The sequence below is a fragment of the Plectropomus leopardus genome, chromosome 3 (assembly GCF_026936395.1).
Source record: "Plectropomus leopardus strain MGB_pleo_1.0 chromosome 3, ASM2693639v1, whole genome shotgun sequence".
Classification (NCBI taxonomy): domain Eukaryota; kingdom Metazoa; phylum Chordata; class Actinopteri; order Perciformes; family Serranidae; genus Plectropomus; species Plectropomus leopardus.
In genome coordinates this window covers 39,674,955-39,702,564 of record NC_142178.1, presented here as the reverse complement: position 1 = coordinate 39,702,564, position 27,610 = coordinate 39,674,955, and the positions used below count along the sequence as shown (strand labels likewise).

General features: G+C 38.1%; 2 protein-coding genes across 4 annotated transcripts in view; one reads left to right on the top strand and one right to left on the bottom strand.

Moving 5' to 3' along the window:
* ppp3r1b (protein phosphatase 3 (formerly 2B), regulatory s1ubunit B, alpha isoform, b) overlaps window positions 1-9,711 on the top strand; it is an 83,829-nt gene extending 74,118 nt beyond the window's left edge. For both annotated transcript variants that reach the window (XM_088075235.1, XM_088075236.1), the window contains one exon: window positions 5,631-9,711. In XM_088075235.1, the coding sequence (XP_087931361.1) occupies window positions 5,631-5,678 (48 nt within the window). In that variant the 3' untranslated portion in view covers window positions 5,679-9,711. The remainder of the gene's footprint in view (window positions 1-5,630) is intronic.
* Window positions 460-26,230, bottom strand: etaa1a (ETAA1 activator of ATR kinase a). Of its 2 annotated transcripts, XR_015776105.1 has the most exons (8): window positions 25,906-26,230; window positions 24,321-24,452; window positions 23,716-23,786; window positions 22,457-22,569; window positions 20,648-22,008; window positions 18,942-19,122; window positions 5,506-5,551; window positions 460-1,295 (listed from the first exon to the last, which is right to left on the bottom strand). XR_015776105.1 is itself a non-coding variant. In XM_088075180.1 (6 exons), exons 1-6 carry the CDS (start codon window positions 26,066-26,068, stop codon window positions 19,016-19,018), a joined length of 1,947 nt encoding a protein of 648 aa, XP_087931306.1. In that variant the 5' UTR covers window positions 26,069-26,230; the 3' UTR covers window positions 17,592-19,015. The 2 variants fall into 2 exon arrangements, 1 of the variants encoding a protein (XP_087931306.1); XM_088075180.1 differs by lacking the exons at window positions 460-1,295; window positions 5,506-5,551 and having other exon boundaries at window positions 17,592-19,122.
* Window positions 26,231-27,610: the final 1,380 nt, after the last annotated feature.

Sequence of the window (27,610 nt, the reverse complement as noted above, 5' to 3'; positions counted from 1 at the left end):
AAAAGTCAAATTTTGACCCCTCCTAAAAATGGCTGAAAACAATTTAGAATAACTTGTAGAGACGCAATATAGTACACAAAGTGGGATTAACGTCCAAAAAAGGTTTAAAAACCTCATAATTTAGCATGTTCAAAAAATGGTCAAGAAGGCAATAGTATAGTATGGCGAAAAAAGTCAAATTTTGACCCCTCCTAAAAATGGCTGAAAACCACTAAGAATAACTTGTAGAGACGCATTATAGTACACAAAGTGGGATTAACGGTCAAAAAAGGTTTTAAAACCTCATAATTTAGCATGTCCAAAAAATGGTCAAGAAGGCAATAGTATAGTATGGCGAAAAAAGTCAAATTTTGACCCCTCCTAAAAATGGCTGAAAACAACTTAGAATAACTTGTAGAGACGCATTATAGTACACAAAGTGGGATTAACGGTCAAAAAAGGTTTAACAACCTCATAATTTAGCATGTCCAAAAAATGGTCAAGAAGGCGAAAAAAGTCAAATTTTGACCCCTCCTAAAAATGGCTGAGAACCACCAAAAAAAAAAAAATCTGACAAAAACAACACATATTAGCTTGTAGACAGGTCATGGTGTGGCATGTTCAAAAAATTGTCAGTACATCAAAAAAAAACATGACAGACCTTTATTGTCATTGCAGGTTACTTCTTTAGAGGTGTCCAGTTTGCAGCGTGACATAATTAATTTATTTAAATAAAAATAAGAGCGTTCACTTCCAAAAGTACACACACACATCAGCCCAAGCACAGCTTACCCACATTCATAACCACATACACATTAATACCCATAAAAACATATAAATATCAATTAAGAATCTAAATAAAAAGACGCCGTCATCGCACAAGTCAATTATTGCTCCGAGTCCAGAGAGTCCGCAACCTGTCTGTGCGTGTGCTGGGAGTCCTCGGTCTGCCTGAGGGGAGGGGGGTGAAGAGGAGGTTTCCAGGGTGTGAGGAGTCCTGCAGGATGTTTGTGGCCTCTCTGAGGAGGCGGCTCACAGGATGTCGCTCAGTTTTGGGACGGTCGAGCCAGCAGTCCCCTCACCTGTCTTCAAGGTGTCTGCAGGTCTCCTTTGTGCTCAGCAGCTCATACAGTACAACAGTGAGTCAGAGTGCTCACTTCTCTGCAGCGGGAGAAGCTGATCAGCAGTCTCTGGTGAAGCCTGTTGCATCTCAGGGTCCTCAGGAAGAACAGTCTCTGCGGCGCTCTCGTGATGGTGCAGGAAACAGAGAGAGGTCGAGGTCGCTGCGTCTACGTGCACTGCCATCTTGTACTATGCTGAAAAACGTCAAATTTTGACATGTTGAATTAACAACCAAAAATGTCATAATTTAGCGGGAACAAAAATTTCCTAAAAAGGCAATAGTATAGTATGACGAAAAAAGTCAAATTTTGACCCCTCCTGAAAAAGGCTGAAAACCATTTAGAATAACTCGTAGAGACGCATTATACTATACAAAGTGGGATTAACGGCCAAAAAAGGTAAAAAAAAAACAAAAAACAACCAAACAAACAAAAAAACATAATTTATCATGTCCAAAAAATCGCTAAAAAGGCAATAGTATAGTATTGCGAAAGAAGTGAAATTTTGACCCCTCCTAAAAACAGATGATAACCACTGAGAAATTATTTGTAGAGACGAGTCATGGTATACAAAGTGGGATTAACGGCCAAAATTGTTAAAAAAGAATCATAATTTAGCGTGACCAAAAATTTGCTAAAAAGGCAATAGTATAGTATGGCGAAAAAAGTCAAATTTTGACACCTCCTGAAAAAGGCTGAAAACTATTTAGAATAACTCGTAGAGACGTATTATACTATACAAAGCGGGATTAACAGCCAAAAAAGGTTAAAAAAAAAAAAAATTAAAAAAATTTAGCATGTCCAAAAAATCGCTAAAAAGGCAATAGTATAGTATGGCGAAAAAAAGTGAAATTTGACCCCTCCTGAAAAGGGCTGAAAACAACTGAGAATAACTCGTAGAAACGTATTATACTATACAAAGCGGGATTAACGGCCAAAAAAACTAAAAAAGAAGGAAAAAAAAAAAACTCATAATTTAGCATGTCCAAAAAATCGCTAAAAAGGCAATAGTACAGTATTGCAAAAGAAGTCAAATTTTGACCCCTCCTGAAAAAGGCTGAAAACCATTTAGAATAACTCGTAGAGACGCATTATACTATACAAAGTGGGATTAATGGCCAAAAAAACTAAAAAAGAAGGAAAAAAAACCCCTCATAATTTAGCATGACCAAAAAATCGCTGAAAAGGCAAAAGTATAGTATGGCGAAAAAAGTCAAATTTTAAACCCTCCTGAAAAAGGCTGAAAACCATTTAGAATAACTCATAGAGACGTATTATACTATACAAAGTGGGATTAAGGGCCAAAAAAGATTAAAAAAAAAAAAGGATTTAGCATGTCCAAAAAATCGCTACAAAGGCAATACTATAGTATTGCGAAAGAAGTCAAATTTTGACCCCTCCTGAAAAAGGCTAAAAAACACTTAGAATAACTCGTAGAGACATATTATACTATACAAAGCGGGATTAACAGCCAAAAAAAGTAAAAACGAAAAAAAAAAAACCCCTCATAATTTAGCATGACCAAAAAATTGCGAAAAAGGCAATAGTATAGTATGGCAAAAAAAGTCAAATTTTAAACCCTCCTGAAAAAGGCTGAAAACCACTTGGAATAACTCATAGAGACGTATTATATTATACAAAGTGGGATTAACGGCCAAAAAAGGTTTAAAAACCTCATAATTTAGCATGACCAAAAAATTGCGAAAAAGGCAATAGTATAGTATGGTGAAAAAAGTCAAATTTTGACCCCTCCTGAAAGAGGCTAAAAAACACTTAGAATAACTCATAGAGACGTATTATACTATACAAAGTGGGATTAACGGCCAAAAAAGGTAACAAAAAAAAAAAAAAATTAGCATGTCCAAAAAATCACTAAAAAGGCAATAGTATAGTATGGCGAAGAAAGTCAAATTTTAAACCCTCCTGAAAAAGGCTGAAAACCATTTAGAATAACTCGTAGAGACGTATTATACTATACAAAGTGGGATTAACGGCCAAAAAAGGTAAAAAAAAAAAAAAAAAATTAGCATGTCCAAAAAATCACTAAAAAGGCAATAGTATAGTATGGCGAAGAAAGTCAAATTTTAAACCCTCCTGAAAAAGGCTAAAAAACACTTAGAATAACTCGTAGAGACGTATTATACTATACAAAGCGGGATTAACAGCCAAAAAAAGTAAAAACGAAAAAAAAAAAACCCTCATAATTTAGCATGACCAAAAAATTGCGAAAAAGGCAATAGTGTAGTATGGCGAAAAAAGTCAAATTTTGACCCCTCCTGAAAAAGGCTGAAAACCATTTAGAATAACTCGTAGAGACGTATTAAACTAAACAAAGTGGGAATAACGGCCAAAAAAGGAAAAAAAAAAAAAAACAAAAAACAACCAAACAAACAAAAAAACATAATTTATCATGTCCAAAAAATCGCTAAAAAGGCAATAATATAGTATGGCGAAAAAAGTCAAATTTTGACCCCTCCTGAAAAAGGCTGAAAACTATTTAGAATAACTCGTAGAGACGTATTATACTATACAAAGCGGGATTAAAGGCCAAAAAAGGTAAAAAAAAAAATAAATAAATAAATAAATAAATAAAAAAAACAATTTAGCATGTCCAAAAAATCGCTACAAAAGCAATACTATAGTATTGCGAAAGAAGTCAAATTTTGACCCCTCCTAAAAGTGGCTGAAAACCACTTAGAATAACTCATGGACACGTATTATACTATGTAAAGCGGGATTAACGGCCAAAAAAAGTAAAAAAGAAGAAAAAAAAAACCTCATAATTTAGCATGTCCAAAAAATCGCTAAACAGGCAATAGTATAGTATTGCGAAAGAAGTCAAATTTTGACCCCTCCTGAAAAAGGCTGAAAACCATTTAGAATAACTCGTAGAGACGTATTATACTATACAAAGTGGGATTAAGGGCCAAAAAAGATTAAAAAAAAAAAAGGATTTAGCATGTCCAAAAAATCGCTACAAAGGCAATAGTATAGTATTGCGAAAGAAGTCAAATTTTGACCCCTCCTGAAAAAGGCTAAAAAACACTTAGAATAACTCGTAGAGACGTATTATACTATACAAAGCGGGATTAACAGCCAAAAAAAGTAAAAACGAAAAAAAAAAACCCTCATAATTTAGCATGACCAAAAAATTGCGAAAAAGGCAATAGTATAGTATGGCAAAAAAAGTCAAATTTTAAACCCTCCTGAAAAAGGCTGAAAACCACTTGGAATAACTCATAGAGACGTATTATATTATACAAAGTGGGATTAACGGCCAAAAAAGGTAACAAATTTTTTTTTTAAAATTAGCATGTCGAAAAAATCGCTAAAAAGGCAATAGCATAGTATGGTGAAAAAAGTCAAATTTTGACCCCTCCTGAAAGAGGCTAAAAAACACTTAGAATAACTCATAGAGACGTATTATACTATACAAAGTGGGATTAACGGCCAAAAAAGGTAACAAAAAAAAAAAAAAATTAGCATGTCCAAAAAATCACTAAAAAGGCAATAGTATAGTATGGCGAAGAAAAGTCAAATTTTGACCCCTCCTGAAAAAGGCTGAAAACCATTTAGAATAACTCGTAGAGACGTATTATACTATACAAAGTGGGAATAACGGCCACAAGAGGTAAAAAAAAAACAACTCATAATTTAGCATGTCCAAAAAATGGCCAAGAAGGCAATACTATAGTATGGCGAAAAAAGTCAAATTTTGACCCCTCCTAAAAATGGCTGAAAACTTAGAATAACTTGTAGAGACGAGTTATTGTACACAAAGTGGGAATAAAGGCCAAAAACAGGCAAAAAAGTCACAATTTAGTATGTCGAAAAAATGGCCAAAAATCGCATACTATAGTATGGTGAAAAATGTGAAATTTTGGCATGCTCCAAAAATGTCTGAAATTGATTTCTCATAGCTTGTAGAGTTGCGTCATATCATACAATGTCGAAAAAAAAAAAAAAGTATGTCAAATTTTGACATGAAAATTTCAAATTTTGACATGCCCCAAAAATGGTTGAAAACGACTTATTACATCTCGAAGAGTCGCGTTATAGCAAACAAAGTCAAAGAAACGGCCAAAAATGTCATAATTTGGCATGTCAAAAAAATGGCAGAAAAAGTCGCAGTTTTCGACCTGGTATTTAGTATAGCATGTCGACAAACGCCGTCAAAAATTTTGACCTTGAAAGTCGCCTTAAATTTGACCATTCCAGAAATTTGGAAAAGTTGTAGTTTAGCATGTCAAAAAACATAAGTAAAAGTATGTTAAAGTACCGCATATTGAAAAAAGTGGGGAAAGTATCAGTATAGTCTTTTGAAGTTGGTGTGGGTAAAAATCATAGTACATCATAGTACATCACAGTACAAAGTTACAGTTTAGTACGTGGAAACAGTGCTTACCTCGCTCCTGGCAGCGGCGCAGCTCCGCCCCCGTTAGTTTTCATCCCTGTTGGTCAGAAGAATTAAAAAAAGTGAAACGTAAATACAAACATGAAACTGACGTCGTTTTCTTCGGTCTCTTGCAGGTCGTTGGTGGATTAGACATTCACAAAAAGATGGTGGTGGACGTCTGACAACTTTTATTTTTTCTCCCTCCCTTTACTGAAGATCTGCTTGAATACGTCGTCCATCAAAACGCTCAACGAAAGTATTTTCTCTGTGAAATATCCCGTCCTCCCCCCGCCTCCCTCCCTCCTCCCCGCCTCCCCGAGCCTTCTGAAGCCAAACTCTCACCACGAATTATCGAACAGGAACTCTGTGACTCGTCGCACTTTAAAAGCTGACGGACGGCTTTTTAACGCAGAGCGGCGGTTTCAGTTTGGCGGAGGAAAGCTGGAGAGTGTGTGTGTCTTCGAGTGTGTGTGTGTTCTGTATGTTTTACTGGTTTTTCAAGGTATGTGGGTTTTTTTATATTTATTTTGGTGTCATTGTTTTGTTTTTTTCTTTGGAGAATCAAAGAAAGTTTATCTTAAAGAGAGTGAACTTTAGCGGATGAGTGTAGTTAGCGGTGATGTTACTTGATTTCAGAACAAACAGCATGAAGTGCCAACGAGAATTTAATGACATGCAGCTGAATTACAGTAAAAATCTGTCTTTATTTTAGAGATGTAATTGTATTGTTGAATGCATTTATCTTACTGGAGTGTTGCATTATTTACACTTAAAGATCCGCTTAATCTCACAGTCGGCTACATTTTGTCTGAAATAAAGAGGCGGGGCACTACATGGTTTTAAACGATGGAATTTGGGGCACTTTTGTATTGACATGAACATTATTTACAAATAAACGACTTATTACATAACTGGGACGTGACATGAACGCAGCGTACCGTTTAGCTGTCGATGTTTGAGAATAATCTGTGAAAAAAAACCACTGATCACACGTTCGTCGATTTAAGGCAGAAATCTTTCCGCATTAAACGCTCAGCTTTTGGAATAAGACCTGACTTGTCGTTTGAATGAAGCCACGTAAACTCCGTCTTTTATTTTTGCTGTAAATTTGAAGAAATTAGTAAACATGCAGAAATTCTGATATTTCTCATCAAAGTGGAAACAGAAAACTCTTCCCTGTGTTTTTGTCACAAAGAACAAGTGACTTTTTTCCTCGGTTATTTCGGCCGCATGTTTTAGTGAGGACAGTAACTGCGAAGAACGTACACCGATAGTGACTATACGGACACTGCAGATAGCTACCGATAAGCCTCGTTCCCATCAAGCAGTTTGTTACGCGTTCGAACTGCATTTTTCCGCTGTTCAAAGTTGCGAACACTGCAGTCCATTGATTGGTTAAGAGAACTGTCACTCTTTCTTGACAACACTCAGTTCTCAAACCCGCTATCTTTAAATGTCCCATCGATTACAGCAGAGACCGCAGTCCTGCATTGTCGCGAAAATGTCGGCGTGCAATCCTGTTCCCGGGACGATCACCGAGGTGCAGACATCGCTCTGCATCGTCATCGGGAAAAATGCATTGACTAACAACAACGCCGTCTACATTTCACAGTCTGCGGTGGAAATGCAAAACAGATTTAAAGCCTCTTTCCCACTGCACAAAAAACCACCAACTCCCGCTAACATCTGGCTTTTGTATTTTTATGTGAAAGGTTACAATACGCAATTATTACGCAGTGGTCACGAATATTTATTGACTCCAGTTAGCAGTGATTGAGATACAATACCTGGTTAAACATGCTCATTTTTTGGACTGTACCCAATTTAGAATAATGCCGGTCGAATCAGATTTGGCTGTTCAATACAAATATTTGGCGATTTTTAAATTTTTCCGACATCAGAGTTCTCAAGTTTGAACAGGCTCTGCGGGGTGTTCAGTGTGAAAGCCACATTCGAGTAATATAATACACACGCTAACGGCGCTAACGACGGTTCGGAAATTTGCAACATTTTTTGCCGACACTAGATATCAAACAAGAACCGGAGACGTGTTAAGTTGCTGTGAGCAGTAAAGTCACTTCAGAGCAGAAGGTCTCTCCTCCTCTGTGCTGCTGCCTGCATGTCCGCGACTGCTTGTACCAAAGAGTAGTGTAAAAAGTCAAGAGCGCTCACTCTGCAGCAAAATCCGGGGACCAGAACTTCCCCATAAATACACCGCAAAGCTCACTGACTAGCAAAAAAAATAAATAAATACTGCTCAACCTGAAGCAATCTTAACTTCGGGGTCTCCGTCTGATAAAGTGCTAGCATTATTAATTTTAGCCCCTTTACTGTTGAGATGCAATGACATACCGCCACAAAATCTGCGTCTGCGCCGCGTTTCAAAGAAAGACTGAAAAATGCTTCTTTGGTCAGTTTACTAACCTGTTTAATGACGCGCTCATGACGTCAAACACACGTAAAAATAAACAAATAAAAAAAGCCATACTCGCCTACGGCAGAGCCGTGTACGCAGCTCTGGTCTACTGGTAATGGGAAAGTAGTCGATCACCTATTTTTTGTGGGTTTTCCTGCGTTTATAAGTCCGACACACACTCACTAATTTTGGTGAAAAAGTGGTACAGGGTTAAGTACGTGTCCGGACGGGTTACGTGCCGCTTCTAAGAGTTTTTCGGTGGAACACTTTAATTTCAAAAGTGCTGTCCTCTTGTTTCAGTGGCGCGATGGTTGACGCTCCTCGTAAATCAGGTCCGCATCGTACCCGGAAAAAATTCATAGTGAAATTGAGGCTTATACGGAACCAGTCTTATCGCAGATGGCTATTACATTGTGCAATCATTTACTTCATAATGATTCAAAAACGAGTCTGTTTCCACTTTACGTGTTCGCTTGATTAAAATTTTAAAAAATGTAAAGCCACTGATTGTTGAACTACAGAAAGACTCACTTAGACTTTTAGTTTTTAATAAGTCTGTACAAAGAAAAGTACATATTGTTGTGTTTTTACTCCTGTAAGATTTCGTAAAAAAAATAAATAAAAAAATAGAGCGTCATCAGTTCAGGTACGGCAGAACGAGCAGAGACTAGACTGTAAATGATTTTGTAAACCCAGCAGTGATGTTGTGTCGTACCGAACTGAACCTGTGTATCTGCAGCTCGTCTGCTTCGGACGTTCACATCTTTATACTCCAACTTTCTTTGGGAAGAAGCAAAAGCCGCGGAGGATAAAAATGAAACGGCTGTTGAGCCGCGAGAAGCCGCTGTACTCGGTGTTTAGTACACTGCCGGCTTTATTTACGGACGCTCTGCAAAAAGACTTTTCTGCCTGAAGCGGAAGACTTGTGACGTGTTTGCATGACGTGTGATCTGATCTCTACTTCTTCTTCTTCTGCCCGTCGCTCTTTGCATGTAGATCAGATTTTATTAAAAGCTCTTTAAAGCTTTATTAAAGGTCTTTTTTTCAAAGCTGGTCTCAAAATTTAATGAAATGAGTGAAATGTCTTGCGAATGCAAATAATCTATCCTGTGCATGCTAGTGTGCGTATTACTGGTTAAGTTTGACCACCTGCATATTTGAATTTTTATACAGTTAAAGAATAAAATCGACAGTTTTTGGTGCATGTTCGATAGTTAGAAATCACGAAAAATAGCTACTTTGACTAGAACTTTAACCCGTAAAAAAACTGTTTACTTAGCTGTAATAGTTTCATATTTTAAGCGTGTGGAAATGTGTCAGTTATTATCAGATTATGTATTTCATGGTGAGGATAAGTAATCTCAACATTATTTGTGTCGTATTTCATTAATTTTGCATTTCAGAGTTTTGGCTCATTTCATGAAATTCAGTGAGACCGTGTTGTGTTTACATATAAATAAATAATGGTGATAAATAAAAACATGAACATTTCAAGCACGTTGATGTTGCCAATAAAGGTTGAAACATGAAAAAAGTAGAACTGTAATCTTAAATGTTTTTTCAGTCGCCTGCCACTCGCTCTGTTTTAGGGATGATTTTTTTTCTTTTTTTGGGTTGGTAATCTGTTTAATCTGAGGTCGGTGCTGAAATCTCTTCTTGTGGTTTAAAGGGACGGTGTTTGCGATGGAGGCCACATGGATTCAGTCTTAGATTTTCACTCCTGTTTTCATCTTTTGCTGCATCACTGAAACTTCATACATGGAAAAATGAGAAATAAACTGTTTGAAAGTTGTTACAGACGCCGTGAACGCTGTCTCTTCTGTAAATGTCCCAGGAGTTTTACTTCAGTGTGACACACACCATGTACTTTTACTGTAATAATATATAAAGAACTGAAAGTATATTATTGTGCCCTGAGAGCAGTAATATTTAAATTAGTTTCCTTTGGGGGCAACTTTTGCAAAATGACAGGAAGCGAGCGGCCACATACATGTTTCTAGGACTTAAGGACATTTCCAGGGTTTAAGGACGTTTCTAAGATTTTAAGAGTTTTTTAGGATTTTAGAATTCATCTAGGATTTTAGGACGTTTTCAAAGATTTTAGGACATTTCTAGGATTTAAGGACATTTAGAAGATTTTAAGACATCTCTAGGATTTTAGGATGTTTTTAAGATTCAAGGATGTTTGTCTGAGTTTAGGACATTTCTAGGATTTTGAGATATTTCAAGGATTTTAGAACATTTCTAGGATTTCATGATATTTTCAGGATTTTAGGATGTTTTAAAAGATTTTAGGACATTTCTAGGATTTAAGACATTTCTAGGATTTTGAGATGCTTCTAGAATTTTTGACATTTTGACGATATTAGGACATTTCTAGGATTTTAAGAGGTTTCAGGGATTTTAGAAGTTTCTAGGATTTCATGACATTTTTAGGATTTTAGGACATTAGGGTCTTATCCAGGACCTCTGTTGGGGGTGCAGGGGATCCTCCACTGGCTCTTTTTTTGATCGACAAGCTCTGTTTTATGCACTCAGGTAAATGTACTGCAAACATGTCTCAAATAATTTACTTAAAGACTCTGAGTGATTGACACTGGGATTTGCCAAAGTACTGTTCTTAAGTATAAATTTAAAGTACTTCACTCAAGTACTTTTTTCACACTGTTTAATAATGTTGCTGCACTATGTAAAGGGGGAAATGTCGTACTTTCAACTGATTTTTGGACCGCTTAGATCATTTTACAGGTAAAGATCTCAGCAGACAAACTATGAAAAAATGTATAAAAGCTGGTTAATTAAACTCCAACAGTTCATTAAATAGCATATAAAATAGTATAAAAGTAACAGGGGATAGTTTTATCATTTTTATTTTTTGACTACCTTTTACTGATCCTACTTATACCAGTAAAAGTACTACACTGAAAATGCTACATCCGAAAAAATACTTTCTCAGTGTAGTATTAGTACTTTCACTAAATTAAAGGATCTAAATGCTTCATTCAAACTGTGGACGCGCACATACTCCACCTGTAAAGTAAAAGTACACAACTTTTCTGCCTGCACGTTTACATGCACCGCTCTTTTCTGACCAGCAGGAGGCAGCGTGAGGCCACGTATAGACACACAGTATACGGCCAAAAGTATGTGGACAACTCTGTTAACCTTTAGGGACTGTTTGGTGCATTTTACGCGCTTTTCATTGCTTATTTTTGATCATTTTGGCTGTGTTCATGCATATGGCATACACTTTTACAAGATTTTTTATTTGAGTGTAATCAGTGAATTTGCAGCTCAGCTCCTACAATAAATCTAAAATACACTGTGGAAACTAAAAAGTTAAATTCAGACTGTTAAGACTGAAAAATAGCTGAAAAATGTTGAGAAAAATGTTCAGAAAACTATAGTTAGAGTCGTCATGATTTTGTATTTGCTAGAATTTTTAGGGCTTTTTGTAGGTCTTTTTTTTAGTTGGTTGTATGTTTTTTTCTTTATTTTGTATTCTCTTATTTTCCAGTGATTTTCTTGTAACTTTTTAATTATATATGTATGTACACATGTATGAGGTTTGTTCATGATTTTTGACGTCTTTCTGTGAGTTTTTTCTGGATTTTAATTTTATAATTATAATTATTAATTATAATAATTATAATAATAATTAATTGTAATAATTTTTTTTCATGATTTTTGATGACACACTATATCATAACGTTTTTTCAGCATTTAAACGACATATAATACCATGAGGTTTTTTTTTATGATTTTTGACTACACACTACACTACGATGTTTTGTTGTGATTTTTGGCTACATACTATATTATGAACTTTTTTGATGATTTCTGATGATTTTTGACAATTATGATATTATTATCATAGTATGATGATACTATACTATGATTTTTTTTAATGATTTTTGATGACATGTTATGCTAATGGCATTTTTTAGACAATTTGTTCACATTTCATGGGAGGAAGGCAATATGTTGCTCTTTGACTTTTTAACCATATTTTCAAAAGAAATAAACCAGTTTGCTCTGGTTTCAAAGGTTTTAATTGCTTGTGAAAGTCGTCTGAACGCTGCACAAGAAAACTGTCGATCCAGATTTCAAAGGGTTAAATAAAGTAAAGTTGTGATCTTAGAGTTATTTTGTCCACCTGATTCTGATTTTACGTTTAAGTCTTTTCACAAAATTATCTTTCCTTTTGAATAATTAAAAAAAAGAGTAAATTTTCACATTGAATCAATGTAAATGATTGATTTCCATTTTTACTTCTAATGTTTATTTGCTTTTTTGTGCCACATTTTTGTTTCACACGCTGAGTTTTAGCGTCAGATCACGTGATTGCAGAGCTCGGCGTGTTTCCTAATCGCGCGGCAGAAGAAGTCGGCCAGTTGTTGCCGTCACTGCCAATTAAAAGTCTCATTCATCCCCCCCCCGGACCCTCGAACACGCCGCCGTCCTCTCATGAAACCTGCTCATCTGTTTGTGATTTGCACTCCAGATTTATTTTCACACGAGCCGACATGAAAGTCTGCAGAGCCAGAGCTTCTAAAACGTCTCTAAATAATCTGCACCGTAATGACTAAAAAGCTGCAGAAACTCTGATCCGAAAAATGTGGATTTTCACACGGCAGCAAAAGAGTAAAAAGACAAATGTCGGCATCATGAATCAGCCTCACAGAAGACAACAATATATACATATATATACAGTATATTTCATACAGACGACAGATAGAGGGACGAGGAGAGCAAAAAAAACAAGAACACAAGGAAACAAAAGTGTCGATTAAGGAAGAACGGACTGTTTTGGTACCAAAACTATCAAAAACATCAAAACTATCAAAATGTCAGAATGTTTGGTCAGATTCATGGTGACTTTTTATCGGAGTGTCTCTGATTTAAATTAATGTTTTTTAAAAATGTAGGGACGGTTTGGGTGATAGAGGACAGTTTAGGTGATAGAGGACAGTTTGGGTGATGGAGGACAATTTGGGTGGTGGAGGACAGGTCGGGCGGAAGAGGACAGTTTGGTAGAGGACAGTTTGGTCAAGGACAGTTTTGGGCCATAGAGGACAGTTTGGGCAGTCAAGGACAGTTTGGTAGAGGACAGTTTGGGCCATAGAGGACAGTTTGGTCGAGGACAGTTTGGTAGAGGACAGTTTGGGCCATAGAGGACAGTTTGGGCGGTCAAGGACAGTTTGGGTGGTAGAGGACAGTTTGGGCAGAAGAGGATAGTTTGGGCCATAGAGGACAGTTTGGGCTATAGAGGACAGTTTGGTCGAGGACAGTTTGGGCCATAGAGGACAGTTTGGTCGAGGACAGTTTGGGCCATAGAGGACAGTTTGGTCGAGGACAGTTTGGGCCATAGAGGACAGTTTGGTCGAGGACAGTTTTGGGCCATAGAGGACAGTTTGGTCGAGGACAGTTTTGGGCCACAGAGGACAGTTTGGTCGAGGACAGTTTTGGGCCATAGAGGACAGTTTGGTCGAGGACAGTTTTGGGCCATAGAGGACAGTTTGGTCGAGGACAGTTTAGATGTAATTTTAACTAGTTTTTCCACAGTTTTTTCTCTTTTCCCTGGATATTTTTCTCTAGCTTTATAAAAATAATTTACTGGATTTCAAAGTTAATATTTAATATTTGAATATTTTTGGAATATTTCTTGTCAAAGTCGCTCATTGCCGTCTCATGTTTTTGAGAGAAGTCACAGAAATTTGCTCGGAGTTCAAAGGTTTGAAAAGTATAATCGCAGCACAGAAAAGTGATGTGGCTCCAGGTCTCAAAGGGTTAAATGGTGCCTGCTGTGCACTGTAAACGGCTCGGATTTAGCTCTGTGACTGGTGCCAGCGGGTTTCAGGGAGTCTTCGATGACCCTGTACTGGTTTGAGTCGCCGCTGTTTGCCGGTGACGTTAACGGATCGAGGACGTCAGAAAACGTCTTTAAAGAGAAACCCGTCCCGTCTCTTTATCAGCGCGGACGTCGTCTGTGAAAGCTGGACGGACACCAAGCTGTCCTCTCACCTGTCACTGTCCCCTGTGATTGGCCCGCGAATAATTAATGGAGCGGAGACAGGCGGGGGAGGGGAGGGGGGCGGGGTCATTCGGAGTTCAGACGGACTCTCAGGTAACTTCATTTCACCGGCAGGTAAGTGCCGACCGCAGACACACACACACACACACACACACACACACACACACACACACACACACACACACACGAGGGAGAGAGTGTGTGTGCATGTTTGTGTGCGTGCACGTGAGCATTTTTAACTCTTTCATGTCTGTATTTAACTGTATTTGTTTCATTGATGTTTCTGACTTAATTGTTTTATTAAATTTACGTTGTAATTCCACGTAATCTTGTTAATATTTACCTTTTTCTCTTCTTTCTATCATAACTGTTATTGTTTATAATCCTGATATTTTCTCTTTTTCTTCTTTTTTGTTTTTCTTCATAAAAAAAGGTAACTTTATTTATCAGAGGAGGCTGCGGACGTTTTAATTTAAAATAAATAGTTTACGTGTATTTTAACGCGTATTAGTCGCATTGACACAAAAATCTGACTTTTTCTAACACTGAGTAAACGTTCGGAGTTTAAGGATGTTTCGAAACACACAATTGCAGGAGATTTAGGGATTTCACCATTCCATGTACTTTATTCTAATTTTATTTTATTTTTACATTATTATGTCTTTATGTCTGTTTATGTGAAGCACGCGGTACATTTCATTTCTTTTTTTTTTGTAAATCACGTTGGGCTTAGTTTCTCGTATGAAAGCTGCTATACAAATAAAGTTCATTATTATTATTATTATTATTATTATTGCTATTATTATGATTATTTTGCAGTAAAAAATCTGCCACACTGCTGTTATGGCTGTAAAATTTATAATCTAGTACATTGTTTGCCTTTTTTTTCCTATGTAAGCGAGCCTCGGCTCACACTGGAAATAAGGAAATTGGCTGGATGACGAGAGACTTAACCTGAAAATGAGTTTAAAAAAGACTGAGGATTATAAGAAAAGAAATATGTGTGTGTGCAGCACGCGGTGCGTCTACACTTTGTCTTTCTTGTAAAACACGTTGGACTGTATGAAAGGTGCTATACAAATAAAGTTTATCATTACTATTATCATCTTTATTATTACTATTATTATTAATCATTATCATTGTTGTCATTATTATTATTATTATTAACATTATTATTGTTATTATTATTATACTATCATTATTAATAATAATTATTATCATTGTTGATAATATTATTATTATTATTGTTATTATATTATTATTATTATCATCATCATCATCATCATCATCATCATCATCATCATCATTATTATTATTATTATTATTATTATTATTATCATTATTATTATGAACTACAGTCATAATATCATCAAAAGATTCAGAGAACCGGCAGAAATCTGCACGTAAGAATCTGCGCTGAAGACCGACACTGAACGCCCGTGACCTTTGACCCCTCAGGCTGCACTGCACGAAAAACCAAAAACGAGTGTATAAAGAATAAAACTGCCGAACTCAAGAACTTCGGAAAACTATCGTAGGAAACGCGTCATCTGCAAATCAACAACATCCAGAAACCTGTCTGGACCCGAGCTCAGAGACCAACAGAGACCAACAGAGTCCAACGGAGACCAAAAGAGACCAACAGAGTCCAACAGCGACCAACAGAGACCAACAGAGTCCAACAGAGACCAACAGAGACCAACAGAGACCAACAGCGACCAACAGAGACCAACAGAGTCCAACAGCGACCAACAGAGACCAACAGAGTCAAACAGAGTTCAACAGAGTTCAACAGAGTCCAACAGCGACCAAAAGAGACCAACAGAGTCCAACAGCGACCAAAAGAGTCCAACAGAGTCCAACAGAGTTCAACAGAGACCAACAGAGTCCAACAGAGACCAACAGAGACCAACAGCGACCAAAAGAGACCAACAGAGTCCAACAGAGTCCAACAGAATCCAACAGCGACCAACAGAGTCCAACAGAGACCAACAGCGACCAAAAGAGACCAACAGAGACCAACAGAGACCAACAGAGACCAACAGAGACCAACAGCGACCCCAGACTGCTGACATTGTGAAATTCCCAAAATCTCACTGACTGTTGCTGAAAGACGAGATGATGTCACACAGAGGATTTTTAGGACATTTCTAGGATTTAAGGACATTTTTCGGATTTCATATTAGTCCGCACTTTCTTTGTAAACCTGCACTCACACGTTATTTATTGATTTATTTTAGGGATTTTTTGCTCATAATACAGGGACATGCTTCTCTTGGGGGCCACTTCAGCAGCAGCCCCACACATGCTTCTGAGATTTTCGGACGTCTCTGGAGTATTTCAGGACTGAAAGTTTCTGACATTTCAGAACATTTCCAGGATTTCATGCTTTCTTAGACTTTAGGACATTTCAAGGATTTTAAGGCATATCTTGGATTTTAGGATGCTTCTCGGATTTCAGGACTTTGCTATAATTTTAGGATGTTTTTGCATGATTTTAGGACATCAGGGTCTCAGCTGTGTCCTCTGTCGGGGGTGTGGGGGATCCTCCTCTGACTCGTTTTTTGATCAACAAGCTCTATGTTGATGCTGTTTTATGTCTCTGACACCTTATGGACACTAAAAGGACACTTCATTTTTATAGTGAATTAGAAAATGGTCTGGGGGCCAAATGTGGCCCCTGATAGAGGGCCGTGAGTTGGTTATCACGTGTTTACACAGTTAAAGTACAGCTGTAATTATAGTAAATCTGAACGTAACCTCTGATGTGTCACACTTTGCTCTGGCGGGACTTTTAATGCCAAAATGAGCGACTTTATAATCAAAAAGCTCGTTTTTGGCAAAGAGAGACTTCAGAGGACTTTCCTTTACAGGCGGAGTAAAGTGAATCCGGGGGTCCGTTTGGGACAAAGGCAGCGTGATTAAACCGAGGCAGATTACATCTGTGCGCCTGTGATTTGCTGCAGCGTGCTGGACTACAGTTACACACCTGTCTGCTGATAACGAGGCTCGGTTTACCTGCCGGGACCAAATATCTGCTCCATCAGACAGCTGCCAGACTGTTAATGAAGAGAGCTGACGAGCCGGGCGGCCCACCTGACCGCACAGGGACAGGTGACCCCCCCGGGCCCCGCCCCCGGCCCTGACCCCGCCCCCAGCTGATCTCCAGGTGACGCTGCTGCTGCCTCATAATCGATAAACTGACAGTTTCATCCATAAACTGTGATTTTAGTCCTGTTATCAAGAGGGAAAATGATCCTATGCTTATAGATTCCCTTTATTTTGTCGACAGCAATTTTATTTAATTTATTTAGGTCTAAGTATTTGAGTAAATGTGTTGCTTTATAACACATTTTGAAGGTTTTAAAATGTTTCCAGGATTTCAGGATGTTTCTCAAATTTTAGAATGTTTTTGACAAATTTGGGATGTTTCTAAGATTTTAGGACATTTCGGGGGGATCCTCCACTGGCACTTTTTGGATTATTAAAATTATTCTCAGGTTTTTAAATGCCGTCGCATCAGCACATTGCGTCTGTTTGATCATTTAAAACAAGACGGCAGGTCTGACGTGATCTCAGATCAAATCTGATCTCAGGCTCTTTACACATCCAATCACACAATAAAAAAAATACCCAAACCAGTGATGACATTAACAAGAAAAGATTTATTGATAAAACACCTTCAAATAAGTTAAAGTGCTTTACAGAAAATCGAGTGAAAAAACAGGAAAACTGAAAAGAAATTTAAAAAAAAAATCAATCAAAGTTATTTTGTTAACGGCAGATTCATTAATGTGCAAATAAGGAGTTTGATTCAAACTTTTGGGGGAAAAACTGACACGTTTGAGCATAAAATTATGAGCCAAAGCTGGCAAATTTGAACGTCAAGAGACTTCAGTTTGTAGTTGATTAAAAAAAGAAATATTTCAAGAGTCCTCAACTTTGACGCCTTTAACAAAAAAATATTTCATAACTGTTGTAGTTTAGTTCAACATTAGGAGGAATAATTCAACGTTCTGATAAATAAATATATTCACCTTTTTCCTGAGAAAGCTAAGACGATTTTTTGTCAGCAGCAAACTCAGAGAAGAACAACTGCAGCCGAAATCAGCAGAAAGCAAATCATCGTTTCATCCTCGATGAAGATGATTAAAGCTGTTAGACTGATGGGAGGATCTATCTACCGTTTCTAGCATTTTAAGACATTTCTTGGATTTCCTGACCAGTCTGAAATTTTAGGACATTACTAGGTTTTTCGTACGTTTCTAAGATTTTAGGACATTTCTTGGATACACTGACATTTTAGGATTTGAGGACGTTTCTAGGATTTAATGACATTGCTTTTAGAACATTTCAAGGATTTTGGGATATTTCAAGTTTTTTTTAAGGACATACGAGCTAAAAACTGAATATCAGTGGTTTATACTCTCTATACTCATAAAAGAATATTTTTATGTCATAAAAAGCCACACGGCTTAAAATGTTTTGAGGTTTTGATCTCGTTTTATGGTTCTTGTTTAATATAATTCACTGTTTTTACATCACTGAAGTTTTTTTAAAAAAACGTTAGTGTTAATCTACAAATAAAGAAAAGAAATCACAAAGCAGCTAAAACAAGTTAAAATGTGTGTGTGGTTGGAATTGGCCAATCACAGCAGATTAAGGGATTTAGAAGACGCAGGATACGACTTCATTTGATTAGAATTTCATTTTAAAATGTCCACAAAGTGTGAAAACATTGACCCACACAAGCTTTCCGAACCTCCGAGCAGAGGACGAGATCAGCTGCCACAACAGAGGTCAGTTATAGTTATGACAGGTTATGTCAGGTTATGACAGGTTATGACGTGTTATGACAGGTTATGACGTGTTATGACGTGTTATGACAGGTTATGACAGGTTATGTCACGGTTGTCGTTTACCCGGTGCTGCAGACGAGTGTGTTTTTATGCCACAAAGTGTCACATCTGAGAGAGGAATCAGAAATGTGCTCACAGACAGCAGAGCTGAACGGCAGGTTTCCTCCTCGTGCAGGTGAGGCGAGACAGGTTTGACGGTTTTTGTCTCCGTCAGGTCGGAGCTCGGAGGTTTTGTGCGGCCTGCAGTCGCTGTCGTCTTCTCTCCATCGCCTGCTGCTTCTTCAGCTCGATCTCTGCTGCCGAACATTTACCCACAACTGCAGAGAAAAACACACGAAACACAGTCAACTTCATCGACAAAAAAGAGGAATTCAAACATTTACGCACTGTTATTCCACAAGGATTATTCAACAATATCTAAAAAAATAAGTTTGTAAATGGCTCAAAATGCAGTAAGAACCTGCAGCTCTGCATCTAAAACAGCTGCTTTTTCTTCGTTTATCATTCATCGTGTCATTTTAAATCGATACGCCCCCAAAAAAGTTGCAAAGAATATCTTGGAGCGAAGTTTTATCAAAGAAAAGTTAACAGTTAGCGCTAATCTCAGTGGCAAACAACACCGTTCAGACACCAGAACAATGGCGACCATTTGGGGTTTTTTTTCTTCTCAATAACAAGTCAGCTGGTAAATATTACGACTGTTTAAAGAAGTAACTGACAAATAATAAACCACCTCAAACTGCACAGTCGGCTGGATTACACTATAGTATGCTTCTCTGTTTTTAACTGAAACTGGTCCCTTTTTAGAAACAAAGTCTGAAACTGAAAAGTTGCTGAATATTGTGACAAAGTTGGCAAACACTGAGACGCCTGATTTTTATTTTTATTTCACTGCCAGAAAAAAAATCTCTTCATAAAACTGTCTCTGCAAACAGCCGAAACAAATGAGACACAATGAAACTGGAGCAAAACAGAGGAAGTAGATACAAAACCGCACCGGACCAAGAAACGCTGCCGCTGGTGGGCGGCAGGGCCGGCTCTACCCAATTTGGTGCCCTAGGCGCCCTAACCCTAACCCGCACCTCCGCACCCAATAACGACACATCACGTGCTCACACATAATTTAGGAACATGTCACTGTTTATTTATTTGTAATGTTAATATATTTTTTTTTCTAGACAGAAAACACTAAGTGAGGGTGCCAGTGGGCATAGAAAATTATTATTTTATTATTATTTTCCCTCGAGGCCAAGGAGGACTGGCGGCGTGGCAGCGCCCATCCAGCAGATGGCGCCCAGGGCGACCGCCTATATCGCCTATGCCAAGAGCCGGCCCTGGTGGACGGCATAACGCAACTAGGCTGATTTCACGACGTAGGGCTGGGCGATATGGAAAAAAGTCTTACAACAGTAATTTTTTTCATATCAGTCGATATCGACAAATATCACAACATCAAATCTGTATTTCTGTCAAAATTAAAGGTTAAAGGGGGAGGCGGCTTCTTCTGTAGCTGACTGTGTTTAATAAGCAGATAATATTGTCGCATAGTATCGATCACAGGACCCTAAAACGTATCGAGGCAGACTTTGTGATATCGGTAAATATCGTATCATATCGGATCATAAGTATTGATATACAGGTACATCTCAAAAAATAAATAAATAAATTTACCTTTATACTTTACCATTTACCTTTTTGAATTAAATTCTGAAGAATAAACTTCTTCGCAGTATAACTCTCTGAGATGCACGTTTAAAGTCGTTTCACGGTGAAACCAGTGATTTACGCTCTCAGTGCTTACCGGTCGTTTAGGAACCGGTGCCAGTGTGGACGTGCTCTTACCTTTGGCGGTCGCCGTAGAAACTGGGTTGTTTGGCTTCTTGAAGGTGAACTGGCCTTTGTGGGGTTTAGTCTGCGGAGACGTCTGGACCCGGCTGCTCCCCTGTGCACACGTCCAACTGTTCGTGGATCCTGAAGTGTTTTTCACTTGTGCGTATGTGAAAGAATCCGTCCCCCGTACACCTGCGGGGACGCTCGAGATTAAACCGCCAGCTGGTCTACCTGGAGCGCAGGGCGTTTGAGTGTGTTTTTTCGGGAGGAAAGCTTCCTGATTGGCCGTCTGTTGTTGGTGTCCGTTGGACGGCTGCAGAGCCGCTCTCTGGTTTGTCTGTTTGGCGGGAACGTTCACGGCGCTCTGGATCTGGTTTTCCAGGTCGTCGCACATTTCACACAGAAGGTCGTCGTCAGCGGGGTCGTCCCAAACTGGGTCGGACAAGAAGAACGAGGACAGGTCTTCGTCCAGGAGGTCGGAGACAGCAGGCGTCTCTCTGTGGGAAGAAACCACTGTCGGAAAGCTTTGAGCAGAAGAGTTCGAAGTGGTCGTGTTGTGTTTGGCGACAGAATTGTTTTGATGAAACTGATGTTTTTGTGGCTCCGACGTCACAGTTTTATTTTGCTGATGTCCCACCTGGACTAAAACACCAGTACGGGACGAGAACTTGATCTGCTGAGTGTCTTTTTCTGCAGATTTTGAGCCGTAATCCTTCGGTTTAGTCCATGTGTCCGTCTGGATCCCTTTGACAGACAAATTAGGATTAGACTCCAGTTTGAAAGTTCGCCTCACGTTGTCCTTTTCCACTTTCGAAACACCGGATCGGACATTTGCAGGATGTTGGTATTTGACTTGGCTGGGTGGTTTCTGGGTTGAGCAGTGCTTTGGAGCGATAAAGTTCTGCGGATTTTGTGTCATCTCCAACACTAAAGAGTCGTTCAACAAGTCATCGTTTTCCCAGTCGTCCTCAAACTCGTCTTTTGGCGTGGAGACACCAGACGTGCAACCGTGCGAGGGAGCACACGGTTTCCCAGGAGCGTCTTTGGAAGCAGGTTTCACTCGTGACGGCTGAGCTGTGGACACCTGACTGAGACTCCCGCTCACATGCTGCGTCGGTCCGTCAAACAGGAAATCCAAATCGTCCTCCAAATATTGATCCTGGTGGAGCTTCACGTCGCTCCCAGCAGCCGCCGCCGCCGCCGTCGCCTTCAGAGCTGGGTGACTGTCTCCACAAGACGAGATGTCCAATATGTCCTCCGACAGGAGCTCGAGACTCTGCTGGTGCAGCTCCTCCACCTCTTCTTCATCCTGACGAAACATGTTGAAGTCAAACTGTTTGGCCAGCTTCAGCAGGTCGTCCACGCCGTTCGGCCTGCGGCAAAACAAAACCGTCAGTTTACTGTGACGACGGCGAGAAAGTCTGAATACACGTCAGGGACACAAACTTACCTAAACGCTCCAGTATGGAGGATTTAGGGGGATATATCATCAGAAATACACTTCCATTCAAAGATCTGGTTGATTTCAAATCATGACAGAGATAAAAATCATCTGCTACCTCATAAAAAGTTTTTAGAAATGAAAAAAGATGACGTGATCTGAGAGAAACGTGGACGTTCAAGAAACAGTTATTGAGGACTGAAGCTAAATATCACTGTATGACAGTCTAAGGGGTTAATTTATGGAACAGCTAAAAACATTTAAAACATTAAATAAATATAAACATAAAATATAATATATAAATAAAAACCCGAGGGACGGTTTCTCAGCATCACAGACTGATACCGGAGCAAACGCGGCTGTGCTTCCTCCGAACCCACCGTGGCGACTTCTTCTTGGGTTTGGGAACCTGGACGTCGGGCGTGCAGGGGATGGTGGCGCTGTCTCCGATCCACTGCTGCAGAGTCGGCTCCGCGGCCTTCGGTCTGCCGTGCTTCAGAGACACAAAACACGACAAAAATATGAATACGTGCCGTTTATTGGCTCTGCGTTCACGGATCTGAGCTGTGATTCGTTAACAGCAAAAAACAAAAAACTGTTTACAGAGAAGCTTGAAGAGCTAACTTTTCATAGATATGCTGATGACATGTAGATTTATATTTCCTGACGATGACGGCGCCATCGTGTTCCCTGACTACTAAAATCAGGGTTCACACACATTTTTTACACAATAAGAAAAACTAATCTAATTAATTACATTCTCTGTGATTAATTCATCAAAATTTACACTTTATTTTGACAGCCCTAATTTTTACCAATACATTTCCAGGCAAATTTGAAAGTCAATTTATTCTCTGAAATGACCACCAATACTACAAATCAATAATTACATATTATTTTACAAAGTAATGAAATCAGAACAAGACCAAAGTCAATATTTAAATATAATTTAGGGACTGTTTATTGAGGAGAGGAGGTGAAGCAAAAAAGGGGGAGACATGTCAAATTATTTTTTAAAGCACCGGGCAGGAACTGTTTTTTATTTTGGCTTTAGGGGCGGGGCATGCAACTTTAAATTACTGTGTTTTGTTATTATTTTACTGCTATTTTTTTCTTTTCTTTTTTTTTGGTAAATATGCCTTTGAAAGCATGTTTTCTTCAAATAATTTGGGCCTTTTTTCTATTTATTATATTTATTTATTTTTAATCCTGAAAGAGGTTATGGCGATTTTTTTTTTCTTTAAAAATGTTGGCAATTTCTTTTTTTTTAATTAAAATTGTTTGGTGGAGAAAGCATGCCTGCAGGTTCACCACCAAAAAAGACACAATTTATCACAGCCAGAAACTGTAAAAACAGAAACAAATAAAGATTTTCACATTTGCACAGTTCTTGATCACATCATGTGATTTTATACCGGTTTGTGAAACAAAAATCTTTGTTGCTTTTGTGTTAAATTTTTATTGTGAAGCACCTTCAGCTGCATCGCTTATAAGAAAAGAACCCTAGAAATGATTTTTTTCTATTATTATCATTATTATTACTCCCTCTACTACTACAGCCATAATCCTTATTAATATTATTTAGTTATTTATTTATTTTTAAGAGGTTTTAAGTTTGGGAGGCAGCTGTGTTACTGACCTTCGGAGCGATCCTGCTCACGATCTCGGAGATGTTGACGACTCCAGCAGGCTGCTTCTTGCCTCTTTTACCTGAAAAAAAAAAAAAGCCCAGAATCACCACCGAGAAAAGTCATCAAAATCTTGTTTTGGATTGATTTTCTGTTAATCAGCTGCTTTATTAACCCTTTAAAAACTGAGCAAATCGGCTTGATCCTTTTCACAAACACTGGAAGAAGATAATACGCAACAATAGAAGAAATTACCCAAAAATTAGTGCGGTTCGAGAAAATTAGTCAATAAATAAATAAATGAATAAATAACCTGTCAAAGTTAATTTTTAAAAAATCTGTAAAATAATTGTAAATATTTAATCGTTATAAGTAGCATGAAAATATTTCCCCCACCTTTTTTCTTATTTACCTAGAATATTTCCCCCAGGTTTTTAAAAATAATTTAAAATACATTTGTTGCAATTTGGGGAACATTTCTCACCAGGCTGTTTTATTCCTTTTTCATATTTTTTAAAACAGAAATTTTCTCAAGTTTCAAAGATTTAAATACTCGTGAAAGCATCACAAAAACATAAGTGAACTTTATTTAAACACGTGGAAGCGTGACGTTTACCGAGTCTGCGGGGCGACGGGGAGGTGGCGTCCCAGATGATGTCCTGCTGTAAGTCGGAGTCGTTGTGGGGAGACTCTCCGCTGAAACCACCGCCTGATCTGGGTCTGGGGATCCTGGTCGGGGTCTTAAAATCTGGAGGAGGAAAAACAAAATGAGCTGATTCAGAATCTCACGAACACTGACAGCTGACAGCGTCTGTGTGACGTCAGTTAACTCTCTGAAAATATCTTTTTCTGCCCGCAGGAGGTCAGAGGTCAGCGTCTGTGTCTTGCTCATGGACACTCTGGTTGGCAGATACTGTTTGTTTTTCAGTATTAATTTTGTGAATCTAAAATGACGTACATGTTAGGTTTTGCCAATGACAGACACAAGTACTGTTATTTTTTTAGCCTTATTTTTATAAATAACGTCATTTTTTGAAAAACTTACTTTATTTTCCATCTTGTGTTATTTATTCTGTGCATTCAATTTTTATCCTTATTTTATCTGACTTTTACTTGTATTATAAAGCGGGTTTTATCCATGGGAAGATGCATTTTATGTATTATATTCTGATGTTATTTTATTTGTACATGCTGATTTTATTATGTCTTTATGTCTTTTGATGTGAAGCACTTGGTACATTCAATTTATTTTCTTTTTCTGTAAAGCACGCTGGGCTTAGTTTCTCATATGAAAGGTGCTATACAAATAAAGTTTATTATTATTATTATTGCTATTATTATGATTATTTTGCAGTAAAAAAAATCTGCCACACTGCTGTTATGGCTGTAAAATTTACAATCTAATACACCGTTTGCCTTTTTTTCCTACAACGTATTTAACCAAAACGAGCCTTGGATGGCAACCTTTCAAAAGCTGAGCAAATTGGCTGGATAGCAAGAGACTTAACCTAAAAATTAGTTTTAAAAAGACTGAGGATTATAATAAAATAAATATATAAAAACAATATATGGAGATTGGCCCAAAACTTTAATTATAATTACAGTATTTTTTTTAAATCTAAAATTATTACACAAAAAGCAAGCACTTATTTTGTTTGTTTCTGGTTGTTGTTGTTTATTTTATATTGTGTTGCTTATTTTTGGTAAATTCTTTATAATTCTTTTTTTTTTTTTTTTTTTTTTTTTGTAAAATTTACTAACTTTTGAGCCATGTCTTGTTTAGTTGCTTATGGCCTTCTCCCATTGTTTTTGAAAGAAATTAAAGCAGTTTGCTCAGGTTTTAAAGGGTTAACTACCAATAATCTGTGTATCAGCTCTGAAAACATCTGTCGACCATTACAGTTTACTTAAGTCTAAAGTTTACTGTCATAACAGCAATGTGGCAATTTTTGTGTATGCCGAATAAAAGACTGACAACTGTGGTTTGTAAAAAATATGCTTAGTCATGTTTTGTGACATAAAATGTTACTTAAATTTACGAGCAAAGCTAAAATTGCGGAAAGTGTAAAGGTGGTTTGGTGCGCGCAGCGCGGAGCGGGACGGTGTCGGGGCTCGTACCCGCCACAGCAGCAGACAAAAGCGGCAGAAACAAATACAGACACGACAAATGAAACCGAACCGACATAAAAACAGTTACTGACCGGGATGCTGGCTCTCCGGCGGCTCCACCTCGGCGGCTGTCTGTGTCTGCTGGGTCGGCCTGAAACTCCTCCTCAGCCGGTTCGGTTTGGACGGAGCCGCCTGCTGCAGCGCGGAGCCTGACAGACCGCGCGGAGGGTCAGCCTTCCCCCAGCAAACGTTCATCGTTACCGGACGATCTGCTGACGGTTTTCCGGCCGTCAGTTTACCGTAAATCCCGAACTGCAGTTTGTTATTTCCAGTTTATTTCGGTGAAAATTCGGCCTGTTGACGGATTTTTTGAACCTCCCGCCATCTTGTGATTCCGGGGTCTCGCGCAGGCGCGTTCGCGAGCAACCAAGCTGCGCAGATATTTGCGCAGTGGGTCTTAGATCCATGACAGCAACAACGAAAGAAATTACCCCAAATAATAATAATAATAATAATAATAATAATAATAATAATAATAATAATAATAATAATAATAATAATAATAATAATAATAATAATAATAATAATAATACACAAGAAAAAAAGAAAAAACTTCAAGAAAATTACCTGCACATTCTTCAAAAATCCACAGAAACAAACAAACCCCCCAAAAAAGAGTGAAAGTAGAACAAACAAGGCAAATTATACGTGGAAATAGTGCTTAAAAACGTATAATTTCATAACATAACTTTATATAGGCTTATGTAACTGGCAATATGTAGCAGTAGCCAGCAGCTGCAGACAGCAGCAGCAGGCAGCAGCAGACATCAGCAGCAGAAGACAGCAGCAGCAGCAGTTGCAGACAGCTGCAAACAGCAGCAGCAGGAAGCTGCAGACAGCAGCAGCAGACAGCAGCAGGGAGCAGCAGGGAGCTGCAGACAGCTGCAGACAGCAGCAGCAGACAGCTGCAGACAGCAGCAGGGTTTGTTTGTGAAGCTGTCAGCAGCAGCTCTCCTCCTAAAATGCTTCCCCAAAGTAATAATTAGCTCTTCACATCCCGCTGCGCTCACACACTTGGTGATGTCAGCACGCTCCTGAAGACAAACTTCAAAATAAGACAAACGCTGAAAAACAAACATGCAAAGTGATTCAGTGAGTTATAACTGACTGTGGAAGAGACTGAAGTCCAGCGTTTTCTTAATTTATTATTATTATTATTGCATTCAGTGAACAGTTTAACACAAAATGTACTGATGTTATATGTTAAATCTAAATGTTAAGAAGTTTAAGTTACATTTACATTTAACATTTAGATATAATTTTAGACATTTTTATTTGTCATTATCTTGAACATTTTTTTATGAAAGAATAAGTTTGACAAAGTTTGCAAATATTACTCTTAATGTGATTAAAAATGACATTGAAAAATTCACACATCTTTATCATCATGGTTTTTTTTTAGAGTTAAACGTGAAGAAATTTTAATAAATGTTGTTATTTTCAGAGTGAACATCCAGCCAGCAGGGAACGTTCCCACAACACTGACTAACATTACCTACAAGCTGCAATAAAGTTTTAAATAAAACATTTTAATCTAACGTTCAAAAAACCTTTTAAGGATATTTATCACTTAAAATAATGTTCCTGTGAGGTTAAGACGTAACATTTGAATGCAACACTCTGAGGAAAGATCAGAGAATACTCTTTTATAAAACGTTCCCACAATGTTACATGAGAACAAAGGAAGAACCTTTTAAAAGCAACATTCAGAGAGTGTAACTGAGGACTGAGATTACA

What these genes read in the sequence shown, in the direction of transcription:
- etaa1a (XM_088075180.1), bottom strand. Translation starts at nt 26,068, where the DNA reads ATGAACGTTTGCTGGGGGAAGGCTGACCCTCCGCGCGGTCTGTCAGGC. An exon ending in GCCGGAGAGCCAGCATCCCG is followed by an intron (nt 24,453 to 25,905) that starts GTCAGTAACTGT and finishes TTCCTCCTCCAG; the next exon opens with ATTTTAAGACCCCGACCAGG. An exon ending in TGAGCAGGATCGCTCCGAAG is followed by an intron (nt 22,570 to 23,715) that starts GTCAGTAACACA and finishes GTGTCTCTGAAG; the next exon opens with CACGGCAGACCGAAGGCCGC.